The following is a 19,431-nucleotide window of genomic DNA, read 5'->3' on the forward strand; positions in this document are numbered from 1 at the left end:
GGCCACACAAAATGACCAGGATGCCTCAGTGTGTTGTTCTAAAAACAATACAGGTGCCAGAGTCTCAACAACTAAGACAAAATACTGTAGGCTTTTTGACCCATTTTTTCCTTATTTTGATATTCTACAACATACTGCAAGGATAAAAATCATTATTTACAGATAAAACATGCACTGCCTTTATGTAAAAAGAGCCAATTTTCTTAAAACACTTCATCTATCAAATCTTACAGTGGCACTATTTAGAGGGTAGGGAACACCTTTTGCATTATGCAGGAATGGCCTTATTTTTCAAGCGTGATGCATTATTGGAGCCCAATATTCTGCGTGAAACGTGATTCAGGAATTTCTTTGTTCCACGTTATTGGTATAAATTCATCAACGTGATTCGCGATTTACCCTTCCAAATCTACGTGATTCGTGAAAACGTTTAATTAACGTTACAGGAATTTTTGTTCGAGAATGTCCCCGAACTTTGCATCATGATTGTAAGGTGATCACTCACTGAATATAAATTCAACAAACTCTTTGAACAAAGAAGGTAAAGCAGTGGAAATGTGAGTAGTTCGCTAGTTTCCGGTTCAAGTCGTATATCGTCACCTTAGTCTCGAACGCGGGAATCCTGACCAATGAGAATGGCTGAATATCTCTAAGTAGAAGATTCCTGTTATTCAACACACAAAATAAATCATTCTGGTAATGTTATAAATTCTTTGCATTCCTGCAAGTACGGCAAATTTCTATCTTGATGAATGGTGATAGCTTTCAATTCCTCGTGATTGGTGATTGACCTGAATATATCTTCGTGATTGGTTATTGACCTGTTTTAATTCTTCGTGATTGGTAATTAAGGGGGATGGGGTATTCTCTACCCTCTATTTAGTATGCAATCATGACGCTCAGCTGCTCAGATGTCACCCGGATGAATCAATTTGACACACATCTTCTGAAACATTTGGAGACTTTGTCCACCACTGCCACTTTACGGGTCACTGAAAATCCATGAAGCACAATACATACGCGCACACACACATACACACCCACACACACTTGCCTTCTTACATTAAAAATGCATCAACAAAATTTAATTCATAGACTTGTACATTAACATTGCCACCTAAAACAACAAATGGTATGTGCTATCTTTTTAAAAAGACAAAAGTGATGACTTAAATCAGGTTTGACTAGGTATATGTAAAGTAAATAAAGTGTTGGACCTCATTCCCATAGACACACCATCGGTCTAGGTACATTGACCCAACTCTGCAGGAGCTCTCGCTTAGTGCAATCAGCTTAACTGAATAAGATGCCTCAATCCTCTTCCCTATGTACTATAATCACTAGCATTTCTGCATTCTACTTAATGCCAGGAGGAGGCATGTTAAGGAGGCTGATTGCACTCAGCAAGAATCCCCAAGGAGTTGGGTCAATCCACGTAAACCAATGTGTCTATGGTAATGGGGCCTTAGTGGTGTCTACTGCATGTCTTATTCTAAAATAGAAAATAAATTCTATACATGCAAAAAAAAAGCCTATGGCCTAAATTTTTGGTCCGCCCCTGTACTTAATGCTTTTTTACAAGAAGGCACAACACTGTGCATTAGAGAACAAAACTACATAACCATTTCCATTTACATCCAATACAACTGCAGGATGTGTAGCCATTTTAAAATGAATTATATCAAATTAGCTTAGTCAGTACATTAAGAAGTACATATTAAGAAGCAGTTACATCTTCTAATATTAAAACTGCTTTATGACAACACGGGATCTTTTTTTTATTTACTCATCTTTTCTTCAGCTACCTGACCTGTATGTAAAATAAGATGACTCATAACCTCACTTTACTGTGGATCACTAGGACCTCCTAAGTCATTTAAAACCTTCTGAAGCTTTTCAAGAACCTTTAGAAAATGACCCAGCTAAAGTTTATGGAGAGTCTTTCACCTTTGTGAATACAAAGACACTTTTTTTTCTTAAGGGTGTTAAGAACAAACTTAATGGTCAATAAAATGATCTAAATGTACATAAAACGTTAATGTCATGATTGAATGTAGTATAACACATAATTATCTCATACTTAAAGCAATCATAAAGGAAAAAAACTTTTTCAGGAGAAAGATCTTGCTTTTGTGGTTCTTTTGTCAATTTCTGCATCTTGAACTTAGTTTGGTACCATAAAAATGCAGTGAGCCCAATAAACTTGTCTATTAAACATCTTCAGTCAATCAAACAGAGATCTTAAATGATGTTACATGTATCACATAGTAGGTTTGCAGTGGTGAGATTAGAAGTGTGAGCCATGCCATTTTAAAGCATTTACTGGCATTCAGAGCTTAAAGTGAATTCAGTCAGGCAAAAGAAGTGGGCAATCAACATCTTGCCATCAATCCTCTAGCTCAATACATTTCTCGGTATTTGTGGGAATTGCCAACTTCTTCATTTCACTTCAGGAAAAGCCTAAGGAACCTACAAACACAAAGCAAATCAATAATTTGGATTACTTTACATTACAATAATTGGTATTAACTACAAAAATATGTGTTCTACAGCTGTTTGAACAAGCAGCAGTGGAAAGTCACAGAATGTCAGCACATTTGATCCTTGCAAATGAGCAGTCAATGTTTCTGCAGGATGATCATTTCCACCAAGGGGAGATAATCTGAACTCTGGTTACACTTGCAGATAGCACTGCCCCCTATTGGCAGACTTCTGCCACCTGATAACACTATATTCAAGTGAAGAACAGCATTCAGCAACATTTGTACACCACTTTTATTCTTTTGTTTCACACTCTTTACTGACATATTTGTCGGCTGAAATAGTTAACAATTTTTTTAAAAAGAAATATAATTAAATCCATACTTACACGGTACATGTAACATCATTATAATAAAATCAAAACCAATTTCTACAGGTCGGTTGTCAACTACAGTCTAGTGGAATTTGAGAAATAAACTGATTGCCCCAAAAAGATCGAAAAGTCTGAAAGCTAAAATGTGTTGACTGCCATCATTTTTCTTTTTGATTCAGTTACATTTACCTCAAAGTCAGATATATAAGCCAAATGTATTGAAAAAAACTTGGAAAGCCAATGTGTGTTAATTGTCTGACATCATTTATTTTTCTTTTTTTGCCATAGTTCTGGGAATCTAAGAGAAACATCAGCCTCCTGGGAATCATTTTCTGCCTCACACCACAACAACACAGTATACACCATCAAGTCTTCATCAATCAAAATTCTAACTTTGGTCTCTTAATTAAGCAGACTTGCAACTCTCAGAACGCCTATTTCAGACTATGAATATTATCATGCCCACAGCAATTTCCCTCCCAATTTTATGGTTCTTAAGATCTAAACTATCCCCTTGACTAAAATAGTCTAATTGGGATAGTAGGCAAAAGCACTGGCATCCGATGATCTTAAACTGAGAAATCTCTGCTTTTACATCATCCAACAAGTATTATATGAAAACACAAACTTTACCTTTTTTCTACACAACTAATTTCCCAAGAGAGAAACTGGTTTTTCAATGGAACAAAGAAAAAAACACTTTCAACAGGTATATGTTGTAAAAAAAAAAAAAACACACACACACACACAAGGGTCAGAGAGAATCTAATTTGTTGAAAGTTATTTATATTTCTACATTAGCCTTTACACAAGTTTGAAAACTCATTTTCAATTATAAATACAACAGGAAACTTGGTTATCCATCATAATCACCTTAAAGCTATTCTTTCAGTATCAGGATAATATAAATATAAGTCAAATATGAATTGTTTTAGTAAGCAGAAATGCAGCAAATCACAATCACAATCTAGCAAATCACAACCACAAACTGAAAGGATAAACTTAATTTCAGACTATAACCCCCTTAATTTAAAAACTCAATACAACATTTTCTTCAGCTAAACAGTTATAATAATACAATGTACAGCAAGGTGACATTTTCTTCAACCAAATGGGCCTGGCCAACCCCAACCACATCTAAACTTTTCTCACTTGTGCCTAACCAATCAAAATAATCAAGAGGTAGACAAGACAGGACTTGACAATCAAAAATGACAAATCAAACAAACAAAAAAATTCCTTGTTGACCATTTCACCATCTTTCAAACACTGAGAAAGTAAAATATTATATCACCTTTCATCCCCCCTTTACCATGTGATTATTGATCCTTCCACATGGTTCTAACATCATATAACAAAGGCTGACTGAATATCAACTTACTTTTCCCTATCTGTTTAACCATATCTTTAGTGGCCTTCAAAAACATCACTTTCCAACTTCCATACAAATAACACCATTACAATGTTATATTACATTCCCCAGCCCTTTTATTAAATGCTGCAGTAGCAATGATAAAGCATACCATATATTACATGAGACAAGATAAACCAGATTAGTCTCCAGTTTCCTAAGGGTGTAATTACAAAGATATTCAGTTTAAAACAATTTCCATCACCATTTCATTTGGTTTGGATTGATTATAGTTTAACCTAATGAGAGACTGAATACATCAGATATCATTAAATTATCAATAATAAGGATGATCTGTGGTTGAATTCTATTAATCCAGTAAGAGTTGAGCAGGTGGTCAATGGGCCTCTTATGATCTATATACTTCTGCTGTACCATGAATCCAGACCTCATTTATGGTTGAAATAAATATCATAATGCATAGAATATCACTTTAAGAGGGCATTATTGTCTTCTTATTATTTTTCATTTAATATAATACAGTTTTATACGACATTTCTTTTATGATAAATTAAGTATGAGGTAAAACATCAATAAGACGTACATAAGATGCAAACAAAATATTCAATTCTGATGAAAATTAGACTTAGAGGGTCAACAAAAGTAAATGTACCCAACAAAAATATTTTTTTTGCAATAAGTTTTGATATGATAGGTTTCTGCTTCCATATGCATGTTACCATGCAATAAAGTGCTGATATATATAATACTAAAATATACATATGCATCAATGATATATAGTGCACAACTTCTTTAAAAAATTGTACACCCTACTTTCAAGCTGGTCACTAAAATTAATCTGTGACATGCATGTTCATTATCAAAATGCGTGAGTTTACTTCATAATGCAGAAAAGTGGTCAATAAGCTATACTTCTTGATATCAATGTCTAATGTCTATCTTTTCTTCAGGTAATATGGAAAAAGGAAGGCATATTACAGCCACTCACTGTGGGCACCTTCGTGTTCACTGATGATGAGCGTTTGTCCACAGCCTGTGAACTCAAGGGCCAGGACACCACATGTTCCCTCAAGATTAACAGGGTATCTGTGGATGATGCCGGCATCTACTTCTGTGAAGTTTCAACAAATTTGGACGTTCATCTGAAATATCAAATACAACTTAATGTAAAAGGTATGAAAGTTGCTGTAAATATAAAGCAACAACTGGAAAAGGAATGATTTACACTGAGAAAAATCCTTTTGAGCTCAACCTTTATTTGTTTTCCATTATATTAAGATTTCTAACACATTGATCCATTAGTAGTAAATATTCATGTAAAGAGGGTCAATCTTTTCCTGATAATTTCCCCAAATTCAATGACAGGTATAACACTCACAAGCATTTGCATTAAACATCAGGTATATATTTGTTATGTTGACTAAAGTAATCTCACCATGTATATCCTATATTTATTAGTTAACCATTATAGGTACTATTTTTATGTTAAGGTTTGTTCCTGTGACTGCCTTTTATTAAGTTTCAACTTTATGACATGCGCAGCATGCATGCTATAACTTCCAAATCCATTCAGTTTGACTCCATTCTTGATTGCATTTTTGCTAGGTTTTACTAAATATGGGCAAAACTAACAAGTGGCCAGTTTTGTCACATTGCTCATTTTGCTTTTTTTAAATTGTTAACCCATTAAAGAGTTTGATTAACAGGAGCAGATGCTGGCCAATTAATTGCTTGCCGACTTTTTTCTCTGTAACATATATTCCTTTGTGATTGATATATGCCTTATGAATCAGTTGTGTATGAATATAAAACCTTTTGTATTCTTACTTTGCTGAATTTGTTTGCATAATATGCAGTAGTTTGTATGAGTATTTTTCATCATAATATAAGTGCATTTTATTGGTTACTAGATATGACATATAACATGCATGAATTATGCCAAATTCATAATATTTGAATATCAAGGCTTTGAAATGTAATAAGCTTCAAGTTCTTGTTGCAATGTTGTCTTGTTTTCATGTGCAGTAATGAACTTAAATTAGGCTAGGATAGGCCTGACATGTCACTTTTATCTCTAACTATCGCATGAGATGTTGTTGCATAATTAAGCTAATTACTAACAAACAGTCATGTTACTCTCTAGCTGTTCTCCTAGATACGCAATCTCTCAATATTTTCTAACAACAAGGATACACTGCTCTTGCAGACATCATCTGGGCTCCTGTGTCATTTATAATTAGCAGATACAATGCAATTTGAACAATAAAACTATAACGGGGATGCTACATAACTGTAAGTGTAACAATCCCAAAAACATTTTTTGCAAACACAGGGTTCATGGGTAAATATTGCATTACTCCAAGGTAAACTCCATCATAACAGGGTTGAGCTCAGATGAAGTCAGCTGGATCTCTTAAGGTGAATCCTTCTTCATAAGGACATCAGAACTTGTTCACTCTCATAACTGCTTTTTGCACCATTGTTGTTCCCAGGACATTACGACCCAGAAGAACCTCCAGGTAGACTGGTTTTCCTATTGTCAGATTTCTCAAATTCTTTTTTTATTGTCATGTTGTTGTTGTGCAAGCAAACCTTTGTGTTTAACACAAGGTTACAGAACCAACAAAGTCATATTTTAAGCACTTTGGCACATTTGTGCACAGTTTTAGTACTATCATGCAATGCATCACATTTTCTGGCCTTCACTTGTCAAGCATCTAGATTTGTTCAATTTAAACTAAATTCTATATTAATGCATAATCCATGCCTTCTGACACAGCTTTTGCCCTGAAATGTCTTTGCCATAAAAACAGCATGTGTCTATGCTTGTTTCGCTACCTACCTCCTGGCAATTTGAGAAAGACATACAAATGCTTTGCAATCTGTATCTTCATGCTTAACTTAATTACTACATGGGCAAAAAAAAAAAAACAAAAGCCAACAAAACAAAGTGCCTCCAAAAGTGGAGAGAGATGTGCCGTTTTAGGTAACCCTGTCATATGTCAGTCAAACAAAATGTTTCTCCCCCCCCCATTTTATGATTTGATAACACAAAAAGTAAATAAAAAAACTACTGCCATACCAAATTATAGGCCTCTATATAAATTATAATTGCTGCATACAGCAAGTTGACCTGTTTATTGACATTTAAAAATCTCAGAAAGGCATTTTGGGACAAACAATGTCACAGTGGCACAAGCAGATTATTGTGGCTGTGATCCTGTGACCAGTTAAGGGATTCCACACATAAATCAAGTACTGATCAATTCAGTATTTCTAGCTAGAACTAAAAATCAGGCAAAAACTTTGCCTTTTAAAAGCCTCTTTGTTCCTCATTTTAGAACTGCATAAAGGCAAAATTATATTCTGCTTAAAGAGTGGCTGATGCTACATATTAGATGTTCCCTTTACTTGATTCTCTTACTCTTTTAGATGTGGTCTTTGCATTGGAACAAACCACATGTTAGATGTTGTTTTAATCACAATAGTGGAAGTTTGTTTTTTTTTTATCATAAATCTGCATAGCGAAGTTTGTCCATTCCTTTCAGGAAAGATTGCATTGTCAGTTTAAGCCTTTGTGCTGAATGACCTAATAAACATAAGTCCTTCAAATATATCCACAGCACAAGTATCTTAACTATTAGTTTGGGTATACATATAATATTTACTGAAGAAATTTCAGTTGATTTAAGTTTTTTCTAATCATATTTGAAAACTGGCTTTTTAATAATTAACTAACCAATCTGACAATAGACATGGGTGGGTGAAAGTTTTTGTAGTGATAGTCTTTACATGTACACACTGCACCAGCAGAGGACATTACCACCACACCACCACTGTCATTACACTATAGTCAATAAATGTGGCAGAATGGAATCACAGTCCTGTACATGCACTACCCCCCCCTAACCACCATCACTGTGCTTACTGAGCACAGGTTAACAACAGTGGAGTCAGTCAAACTGAATATCTAGCTTTTGTTTTTCATGGAGACTATTATTTCATTGAGTGATCCTAAATTATAGTATCAATTTCTTATTTGCATGGAATTAAATGAACTCGAGTAGTAATTTTTAAGGCATGCAGCAGCACTAGTTTGAAACTATTTTAGTTCATTCTATGATAAGTTTTTGATCGTGTTACAGTCATAAGCTGGAATGCCAACTGTAACTGATTTTTATATCTCTTTGGAATGCCTAAATTTGACCCATTTTTGTTGGAATGGAATTAATCAGCTTTGATTGCCTAATCTATTTGAATTATAATTCATAGATAATCATCAAATAGAATATTGTCACTTTATCATTGCAAAAACAAACCCTATAATTTGTTCCGCCATGTCTGCAACATTGCACAAGTACATAACATGGTGTTGACCCTTTGTAGATTTCCACTGTTGTTACTCTGTCCATCATTGCTGCGGTGCATGCAATACATGGATGTTTGTGTATTTTCTAATTTCAGAACGTCCATTGCTTCCTACAAAACCAGGTAAGAGAAGAGATTGTTGCCACCATCCTGACTGGCATTCATTTGTCAGTTTTTTTAAAGCACACTAACACTTCTATGACACTAGCAGTTGGTCACCACAGATTATGTACTAGTATTGGGCAGGGAGGGTTAGGGAGAGAAAGTGAGGGGAAACTGCAAATTTATTATTAAGATGAAGGCAAAATAATGCAATGCAAATCACACTGGTATACTAAGCCCACCAAAATGGATGCTTTGCCTTGATACTGCATGCAAGGTAAAAAAAGGGTCTAGTCACTTAATGGCATTGCTTCTTGGATAAATCTCTAAAAAAGCTGTAAGACAGCGCACTAGCTGGTGTTGAATTAATTCTGATGCTTTTAAGGTTTGTGATCAATTGAACACAAATCTTTATAAAGAGCAATTTTCTACAAGCTTTCCACAAATTTTCAAACAGGCAACTAAGGGCTTGGACCATGGAAATTTTTTTTTTGTCATGGAAGTGTAGTGTGGAAGAAATGGGGATACAAACAATTGCCCCTATGCTATTCATCAATCCATACAACCAGACAATATATTCTAATCCAACAACACATTGGCAAAGGTTTGGCAAGGGTATAATCTATAACAGCCTTTTGGCTAAAAATCAAAACTTTCTGGAAAATGGGAATATTGCAACCACCAAACAATCATACCCTTTTCAATCCCAGTTGCAACATAATACATTTTACGCGTCATCTCTTCTCTTGGGATTTTCCCCAGAAAAGAGAGGACTGATCAGCTTGAAATCACTTCACACATATAATAGCTTGGTGGGTTTACAGGAATATAAACATATTTTACAACACATTTTTGTTCTTGCATGGGTAGTCACTGTCCTGCATGGCAACATTATTATTATTATTATCATTATCATATAGATATCAAATACAGAGTACATGTATTTCCATGTTTTATGTGTCCATTTTGTTGCATGTGTGTAGTATCTGTGTGTCAGTAGAAAAATATATATATTAACTTTTTGTGGAATATAAAAAGCACAAAGCTTAAATATGAAATGAATATATCAATTTGAAGTTTGCCCCAAAAAATATGAATGCTAATAACTGTCTTCCTAATGATTGGAAGCTGTGCCATAAGCTATGAATCAATAGGTACGAGAGCATTTTATGCCAAGCATGATCAAACTGAGCATGAGACATATATTTAAAATAAAATTTGACGGCATATAATAGTGACCCAGCTAGGCTTCTGAATCTTTAAGAAGGCATGCATCAACCCATATTAGTTGTGTATATAAGGGAACAATTTGCAGTGAATACAAAGCATGTAAACATACCCTTCCCCTCATGATATGAGCTGGTATACCAATAAGTCAAGGCATGTGCAACATATAGCCTTTTACCATTATAAGGCTACATGATTGAGCCAGGATCAAAAACTTCTAAATTCTTCAATAGTTGTTTCTCTTTCCTGTTTGTTAAGTTTTTTCCTCAGTAGCCTTGGTGCCTTGATCCCTTCCTTATCTCTTCACTTACTCTGAATGCTTGAGCTAAGCCAATTCTCAACTGAAATCACAGCAAATTGTGCTACTAACCCAGCATATAGAATAGTTTAAGCCTCCAAATCCATAAAATAATATACCATGATTGTGTAGTAAAAATGTAGTGATTGAAATACTGCATTATTCGTGGTGTTTTGTCTCTATATGTTCAGTGACAGTCCATCATGGCTTTTTGTTGTTTTAAGTTTATAAAGTAGTTAGAGGCTTCAATTTTTAATTTTTTTTACCAAATGAAATGGTAATATATATAAGTGAAAGCATAATAAGTAGGAAAGTTCAAAAAAGGGGTTCCACGCAAGACATAGCAGAATGGACTTTTTTTAGTCCAATGCATGTTGTGGCCTTAGCAGGCATTTTTCTTTTTCCAGTGGTCCTCTCTGGGACAGAATATGTAGAAAAAGGCAGCCGAATGAGACTGATTTGCAATGCTACTGGCACAGAAGAGCCTCCCACTGGTATAGAATGGTTTAAGAAAGGCAAGCGCTTGCAGACCAATATGAAAAAAGGCATAGAAATCAAACAATATGTTTATATGAAAACACTGATAAGCATATTAGCCATACATCAAACAGATATGGAAGATGCTGGGGACTACATCTGTAGGTCCAGTCATAGCAGCAAGGCCGTCAACAAAATCAGTGTGCATGTTTTAGATGGTGAGAGACGTTTTCTAAATAATAAAACACCCTTGTAATTTAAACAAAAATGGTACAGATGTACAAAACTCTGAGCAACGAAAACAAGAAATTGGAATCCTCAAAGAGATACGTAAAATCTCAAGGCCAGGCAAATCAAAATGCATTACAATCTGGGTGATTTCACCATTTCTTTTAAATATTTGCTGGAGGGAAAGGGTTCACGATTGCACATTTCTGCTCTTTATTTGGTAATTTTTTTGTGTGACTCAACACATTTGACATGAAAATTCACTCCTTTCACACATTTTTGATCTTAAAAGAAAACACTGAAATTTAATGAAATGTTATAGATGTGATATCATGTGTTATAAATTTCAATCTTCATTATCTTTAACATTTGCTTTTTTCTTTATTTTCATGCTGTTTGCATGGGCAGTATCTACAACGAATGTTAAACGTGGTAAGCTCCCAGAATTTCTTACAGAGCTGGGTCTGGTTTTGTGTGTATTGCAGCACAAGAAAACCAGGTCCAATATCAGAATTAACAAAGATGATTTGTAGTCTAGTGTCATACATATTATTGCCTTAAAGAGACTAATTAAGCTGGATCCTAAGAGTATCTGAAACATATCCAAATTCAAGGAATCACTGAGACAAGTGGAACCTACAAAGTCAAAAAATGTATATCAATCACTTTACTTCAACTCTGCACCTTCTTCCTTCACCATATACCTATACGTGCTTATGCATATAATTCTGAAAGAGGCTCACTCATAGGATCCAGACTAATCGACACACTTATATACTTACTTACAGGTACTAGTAGATGTATGCTTGCATTGCTTTAGCTTGGATCAGGTTGCTTGCATTTTTCTCCCTTAAGTAGTAGAAAATGCTGATGATCTTTCTCCTTCTTCTCTTTCTTTCTCCATCTCTCTTTACTCTTGAATCACTTCTGCATCTGTCATCAGTATTGTGCGATCGTATCTATGGCTTAAAAAAATTCAAATCACATATTATAAAACTGGCTGATTTTCTCAGGAAAGCTAACATTTTTGTCATTCTTTAACTTCATCTCAGCCAGTAATTTTTTATATAGATTGATATAACAGAAAAAAATTAAGTCTAACCACATTTCTAATAACTAGGTCCATTTGAATATGTTTGAAGCATTTAAAATTTCAGCAAAAAAGCTCTAAGATACCACATTAGGCACCTAGCTCTACTATAATTAGAATTTGAGTTTTCTGCTTTTATTAAATTTGGGATTTTCATCAGAAATAAAAACTGGTGAAAATACCATTTTGGTCCATACACCTGTTCAACGCTTCACTTCACAGTACACACCATGTCAGAAAAAAGGAAAAACAGCACTGTACATCACCAGTAACAACCTGCTCCATGTAGCTAATCATAATCATCACATTTGTGGACGCTGTTCTTTCTGTCTTGCTTTCTATCATCAGAACCAGGAGCCCAGCCTTGTGATCAGACAAATGCTGATGGCACTTGCAGCACTGGCATTCACCTGCAACCCCCAAACAACCTTGGCACCTCCAGTGAGTATGGCAACAGTATTCTGAGAGAAAAAATAGGGAAAACTTTATTGACTATTTCCTTTTCTCTCAACACTTTGGGCACTAAGTTTCTTTTCTTTTAATTATAACTACATACTCTAAGATAATATTTTGAAAATAAACCATTAGAGTTTTTCTGGATTTTTTTTTTTTTTACTTACGATTCACTCTTTTACTATGAATAAAAATCAACCACTCAGTGCAAGACTTTTAATCAAATCTTTAGAATAAAATGTTCAAACCCATAACTTCAACCAATGTACTTTGATCACATTTGAAATTTAAAGTCCAAATCTTCTTTTACCATTATAATATTTAATATCATATTCTAGGTTCTCCTTCCCAAAAATATGCAGAAACATGCCACTCGCTGTTTGCTAGCTTTTAGTCATTGCTTTATGGTTTTATGTTATAAAGACACAAGCAATACTCAGAGTTATTATATATGTCAATGAATATGTGACCATAATAGCTAATCAAATCCACACTAAACTGAAAAGGCAGAATTATATCATGTTTACAACATATCAGACCCTTTTTCTCTTAATGGTCTAAACTGTTATCACTATCCAAGACTGTATTTTATAAGTAATGAAATTCCTTCCCTGTGATTCTGAAAAGCCTTCTTTTCAAACCATTGCACCATAACACCAAACATTACGCATGGGGACCAGACCTGAGGAATATGTTATAATTCTAGCTGTTAGATCTTCATACTAATCTTGCATGATGTTAGACACCAAACTATGGCCCAGTACTCAGGGATATATCTATACTTACATGTACTTGCAGAGTGGGTGATTTTTGTGCCCTGTCATACTCTAGACTTCATATATGGAAATCATCTGAGATCAACTGTCTTAAATCATATAGAATTTTAATTTAAAACAATAATTGGTGGTTGTTGAATTTTTTACTGGTTTACAGAGATCCAAAGATGAAGTTTTCATGTACAATACTAATGATTTTTATTGAGGGAAAACCCTTTTCATTTGTGAGACATTTCATCCCTTGAAAGAAGGGTGGGAAAGGGACTGTATTTACAGAAAAAAAAGACTGCACAACAGAAAGCTACATCTTTGATTTGATTGCACAATTCCGACTTTCAATTTGTGCACAGAATTCTAATTCTAGCCTCACTATTTTTTAACAACCCACCAATCACTTGGCCAGGTCGAGTAGACAGTAAGTGGTAGAATGAATTCAAATTTAATCAGTAATTTGTAATGTTGGACTTTCTCTAATTTCCTTCCAGTTTGAAATCTCTCATTGATAAAAAGTGCACCCACGAATCTGTGCACAATGCTTGGCATTTTGCTGCTAGTGATACTTTTTCACAATATCTTGCACAAGCATTATATAACAAGAGATTGACACATTTTAATATTTAGTATAATATACCTATTGTAACTTAAACTTTAAACTTTAAATCTGGATAATATATTTATGTGAAATAATTTTGGAGTCATGTGAAAAATTTTGAACTAATTTCATTACATCCACTAATTTTAAGATATTCAAATGCATGCTTCTCTGTTTTATAGTAAAAACTTTCATAAAATGTACAGTTCATAATTTGAAAGACAGATCTTAAAACCAATGTTCCTATCATTATCTACAGTAATACTATTTGTCAGTAATTGTCTATATGTCAAACTATATGTATTTTTTTCCTGAGTGGCATGCAAATCTGTCATTATTTTGTGTGTACACAAATATATATTTTACATATTACTGTGATATGCTGGAATAAACTCACAAGGTATAAAATGTAATATTTCAGGCACTTTAACCAGAACAGACAATGTAAAGAGTGGGAAAATGGCATCCACAAGACTTTCATATGCATTATATCTATGTACACTTCTTCTGGTGTCTTTCCATCTTAATTCAAGACTTTAGCAGTTCTCACTGAATTAACTTGTACAAAGTACAAACTGAGAAAAAATGCTCTTGGATACCAAAATATGTGTCAGGTTGAAAAAGTTGTGTAGTCAATATTCTGTGTAACTGCTGGGCAGTTGGAATGCACATTCAAAGATGGAATCACATGGTGCACCAAGACATTGGACATCTTCACACAGAAGGACAAACAAGACTGCTGAACTACAAAGAATAAGCCAATAAGCCAAAGAAGTATGCATCTTCTCTTTGTGGTCTGTGAAATTGGTTTAACTATTTTCACAAAAAAGGGCAATTTGGAGCTCAACACTTGGCTGGTGCCTGTAAAATATAATGATGAAACTGTTATTAAATTTAATATATTTATTTGACAAACAATGAGATCACAAACACACTGGCTGATGTACATCAATAACCATGAGCTTAATCAATATAGCAGAACAAATGTGAGGATACCTCATCTTTAGAAACAATGCAATGGTTGTATCACTGTCTCTAATATACAATAACAGACAACAATACTGCTAAGTTACAATGAAAAATATGAACTGCCCTGGTCTATAATGTTTCATGCATCAATGTGAATCTTGTAAAAATACATTCACAACTTCAGTTTTAATTGATTTCTGAGGTTCAATACAGAGATCAGATAATACATAGGCATCTGATAACTGCATGTCAGAGTACCACATGGAAATGTTGAACTTATTCTTGGACTGTATAATCATCTAGTCAGATAGAGTTGACTGTACTTAATTGTCTAGAGTAAATCCAATAAGATGGTCTGTCAAACCAAACCAGACTGTGGTCAATTCAATCTTTCACCACATTTTTAATGAATAACAATACCTCAGAAATGATGACGTGTAAAGATATCATTCACATGAGTGATGAAGAATTATTGGTATATAATATATGTACATGCATAAATGCTACACAGTGGCGTAACTAGCATATTTATCATCTCACCTACGCCCATGAATCAACAAGGTTCAGGGCCAAAATGAAGAGAAGAAAGCTTTTTTACTTAAATGCCATAAAATACCAGACTGTTACAAGCTTTTACTTCTAAGACATTTTTCTTTAGTTTATAATTCTGTCATAGAAATGTATCCCACCTTAAAAGTGCTTACTGGACAGACTTATGCTATATTCAGAACTTGGAAAAAATGTAAATGAAGGTTGTAAATAATTTGAAGTGATGAGGAAAAAAGCACTAATAAAAGATTTTACTGTCATACCTGTTAAGGGCTTAATTGTATTCTATTTATTATTCATTGCTTGAAAATATCAACACTTCTTTATGCAGTTGTGTGATTGACTTGTATACTATTATTATGCACGTTGTATAGGTTACTTACAGAAGCAAAAATACATTCTTTATCTAATTAATTTGGACAGTTTGATTTTTGTATAATCAAGGGCATGTTTAATGTAATTGATAGTAAAGTGGGTTTATCTAGTATCTTTTTATATTTTAGCTTGTAACTACTACATTTTTATTAATATCACTGTACAGTTCATGTTGTTGTGTATTTATTCCACTGCATTACTGGTGCATCTTTTTATGCAACTTCCTTCTTTTCAGTGGTTTTGAAAAACATTTTTCAGTTTTTTTTTTTTTTTTTGTTTGATGCAATATGTGATGCCAAAGCATAATAACAGTAATGTGTACATTTGTTGTAAACTTTTTTGTGTTATTTTGAAAAACCAATTACCATTACCTTTACAGTCAAATAGTATAGAGGATGTTTTGCTTTCAATTCAGTTTACATAGCAATGAACATCCTGTAGCCCAGGTTAAACCTAACTATTGTAAAACATTTACTTAAAAGTGTGCTTCAGCTTACTGACAGTTGAATTATTTTTGTTTGTCGCACACTTAAATGAGGTACTTTGTAAGTTTTTACTGCAAGTCAGCATAGATCTAGACTTTTACTGTCAATTTTATCATGTGGCAAGTGTTATGAAAAGTGTAATTTAATAAATATTAAAGACTGTTTGAAAATATGTTTGTCGTTGTTCTGAAAAAGGAAGTTAAAGTTATAAAAGGCTATCCTGCATAGTAATGTTTCTAAATTGCTTATCAGTTTTAAAAAAAAAAATCTCTTTAATCAAGAAATGTGTGCCAATAAATAGTCTCCTTTCCAAGTTCTTTGCAGAAAAAGGGGGATATTAACTCCTATTCACCTCCAATCTCTCAAACAGCACTTTCTCCTTTTTTCCTTCTCGTCTTTGGCATGTCTGCAAAATGTCGTTCTTTCTAGAACTTTTATTCTTTGGAAATACACAAACTGTAATAATTTACTTAATTTACAAGTCCCCCATTTAGATTTGTCATTTTGCCTTTACAAAAGCAATGTACTTTTCAATAAATTTTTGTTCACAGAAATATTTGAACTTGTTACTACAAATGTGGTTCTTTGAACACTTGTCTCTCTACACCTCTCTAACCTTGCTCTAAATAAGACAATACCTTTTGAGACATAGTTTTGCATGCTCTAACAGAAAGAACCTGGTTTTAAAATTATTTGACTTCAAAATCAGTTTAGGTTAGTCATTAAAAGGCATTTCTATGTCTTCTTTGAAAGGGAAAGTATTTGAAAAAAAATTTAAGAGTTTAAAATTTTGTTAAGATTACAAACTAAGAGATACAGTCCATTAGAGGCAGCAGTAAATTTTTTAGATTTTCTCAAGAAACTAAATTTATCTTACTTACCTCTGGACAAGTGGTACTGAAAATAACATGTGGATGTTATCTATATCTGGATATTCACTAAACTGATGTCACTGTCACTGTTTGCATATGTGACTGAGTGGTCAAAACTTATGCCACGTCTTGACTTACCTGAAATATAAAAGAGATAAACTTTTTTATAAGTACATCTCTTAATAAAATGACAAATGGATGTAGCAGTATGAACAATAAATTGTCATTCGGTTAAAAATCAAATCAATCTTTAATTATAAACTATTTATTTCTAATCCAATTGTGGGACTGAGTAGAGATCAACAAAAAAAAATGATGAGAAAATGGAAAAAATAGGGTGCATGAGAATACATTCCAGAAAGCCTTGTGGTTTGTTTAATTGTCTGCCTCCAGAATGAGAGGACGTGGGTTCAGCCACATCCAGGGACATACCAGTTCTTTATAAATGACACCTGCTGTCACCCCATTTGGCTATCAGCACTTACAGGTTGAGGCAGAGGTAAAGCTACCTGTCTGGCATTAAAAGATATTGATGATATGCCAGCTTTCAGCACCCCATATGTGTGTACAGCAGCTGAGCTATATCCTCCCCAGGGAGGTGAGAATGTCATTGGCCAGTAAGAATCAGGGGCAAGAAAATAAATATATATGTCAGCCATATTGTTAACCTGCAGAATAATGTTTAAAACCTTTCATAAAGAGGAGTAGTTTGCAGCATTTTGAGGTACTGAATAGTTGAAACACCACTCTGCAGGGCTCAGTAACTGTCTTTTCTTTTCTATTTGGAAGGGATGGAGGCTGTCATTTTGTTTTGGAAACATCACTGTAGTCCTTCAGTGTCCTCAGTGGATCTGTCTGTGTTTAGTATTGCATCATACCAGAAGGCTTGGCTGGCCCATGCACAATGCAATCTTTGCACTTCAAATGGCTGCCAGAATCAGATATTCTCGCTGCCTCCATGGAATTGAGAGACGAGTTCTAATACCGGCCTAAAATGTGTAAAGACAATATCCCATTATTATGAGTAAAATTGGGAACACTGTATAACATTATGACTAAAAAAAGTTCTTTTCTAATTCCCCTTTTGTTTATCTATTTATTTTTAGATCAGATATGCATTAATTTGTACACAATTTTTGAATGTCACTGTGCCAATGTTATCTGAACCTCATAATAATGACTATAATAATAATAATAATAATAATAATAATAATAATAATAATAATATTTTTGTTTAAAGGTGAGTTAAACAGTGAGCTTACTAATTGTTATCATTTTCTATTTTACCTTCACTAAAAATATACACTAAACAAAAATATCAATTCCCTATGTGAATTATTTATGTAACATGTAATGGGCTATGGCAGTAATCTGTGCCTACAGGCAGTTATCTGTAGCACAATGAACAACAAAATTTAATTTGTATGATCTAATGTATACTATATATAACCCAAAATGTTGGTAGAAATTTTCAGTACTGTGTGGGAGATTTATATTTTTTGCTATGTACGCGTAATTAACCCCTTGTAAACAATTCGGTACTTTTGTAGTATACCCCCCCACCCTGTAACTTTCTGTAACTTTCACTTTTCAAACAGTTTTTTACATTTTATTGTTCATCTATGTCAAAGCTGTTGAAATAAAATGCTTTTGTAATTACCTGTGGACTTTTTATTGGTTTTAATCACGTTTAATCCAGCCCATTGAAATACAATGTTAGAATCTTCAATTTACTCCCGCAGTCAATAACTTGCCGCGTTTTCGTTGGCTAACTCTAAGGTAATTTTATGTGAACAAGTAGCTCATAATAATTTCACAGAGGAAGTCCAAGTATACAATGTATCAATCCTATGTTCACATAAAATAAGGTAGAGTTAGCCAACGAAAACGCGCCAAGTTATTGACTGCGGGTACATTGTAAATTTTCACATTGTATTTCAATGGGTTGGATTAAACGTGATTAAAACTAATAAAAAGACCACAGGTAATTACAAAAACATTTTATTTCAACAGTTTTGACATAGGTGAAATAGACAATTTAAAAAAATGTTTGAAAAATGAAAGTTTCAGGAAGTTACAGGGTGGGGGGGTATACTACAAAAGTACCAACAATTCTTTAAAGGGGTCATGGAAATATTATTTCTTTCCAATTGAATACTCATTTATTTGTTTTAACTACATACGTTATACTTACAAACTAATGGGGACTGCAAAGCATCACAGACGCATTAAGAGCGTCAATTAATTTCAGGCCCTTGGTCTTGGAAATAGAGAGAATAATAATATTTATACCCCCCCCCCCCCTCCAACCGAGAGAGAGAGAGAGAGAGTGACAGAGAGTGTG

The 19,431-nt window shown here is 33.9% G+C and overlaps 1 protein-coding gene and 1 long non-coding RNA gene across 12 annotated transcripts in view; one reads left to right on the forward strand and one right to left on the reverse strand.

Annotated features, from left to right (window-relative positions):
* The window catches only part of LOC106172252 (neural cell adhesion molecule 2), a 56,203-nt gene extending 39,816 nt beyond the window's left edge, over window positions 1–16,387 (forward strand). For 7 of the 11 annotated variants that reach the window (XM_013552951.2, XM_013552887.2, XM_013552900.2 and 4 more), the window contains 7 exons: window positions 5,177–5,399; window positions 8,691–8,717; window positions 10,629–10,916; window positions 11,335–11,358; window positions 12,365–12,457; window positions 13,649–13,660; window positions 14,259–16,387. In XM_013552951.2, the coding sequence (XP_013408405.1) occupies window positions 5,177–5,399; window positions 8,691–8,717; window positions 10,629–10,916; window positions 11,335–11,358; window positions 12,365–12,457; window positions 13,649–13,660; window positions 14,259–14,377 (786 nt within the window). In that variant the 3' untranslated portion in view covers window positions 14,378–16,387. The remainder of the gene's footprint in view (window positions 1–5,176; window positions 5,400–8,690; window positions 8,718–10,628; window positions 10,917–11,334; window positions 11,359–12,364; window positions 12,458–13,648; window positions 13,661–14,258) is intronic. The other 4 variants (XM_087001831.1, XM_087001830.1, XM_087001833.1 and 1 more) reach the window with 4 other exon arrangements.
* Window positions 2,761–19,405, reverse strand: LOC106172312 (uncharacterized). Its single transcript, XR_015332067.1, has 6 exons — window positions 19,282–19,405; window positions 17,520–18,076; window positions 17,097–17,225; window positions 12,246–12,477; window positions 11,713–11,891; window positions 2,761–5,368 (listed from the first exon to the last, which is right to left on the reverse strand). It is a non-coding gene; the product is annotated as an uncharacterized LOC106172312 (long non-coding RNA).
* Window positions 19,406–19,431: the final 26 nt, after the last annotated feature.

The sequence above is a fragment of the Lingula anatina genome, chromosome 1, assembly GCF_051362555.1.
Source record: "Lingula anatina isolate TDL-2025a chromosome 1, LinAna3.0, whole genome shotgun sequence".
Taxonomy (NCBI): Eukaryota; Metazoa; Brachiopoda; class Lingulata; order Lingulida; family Lingulidae; genus Lingula; species Lingula anatina.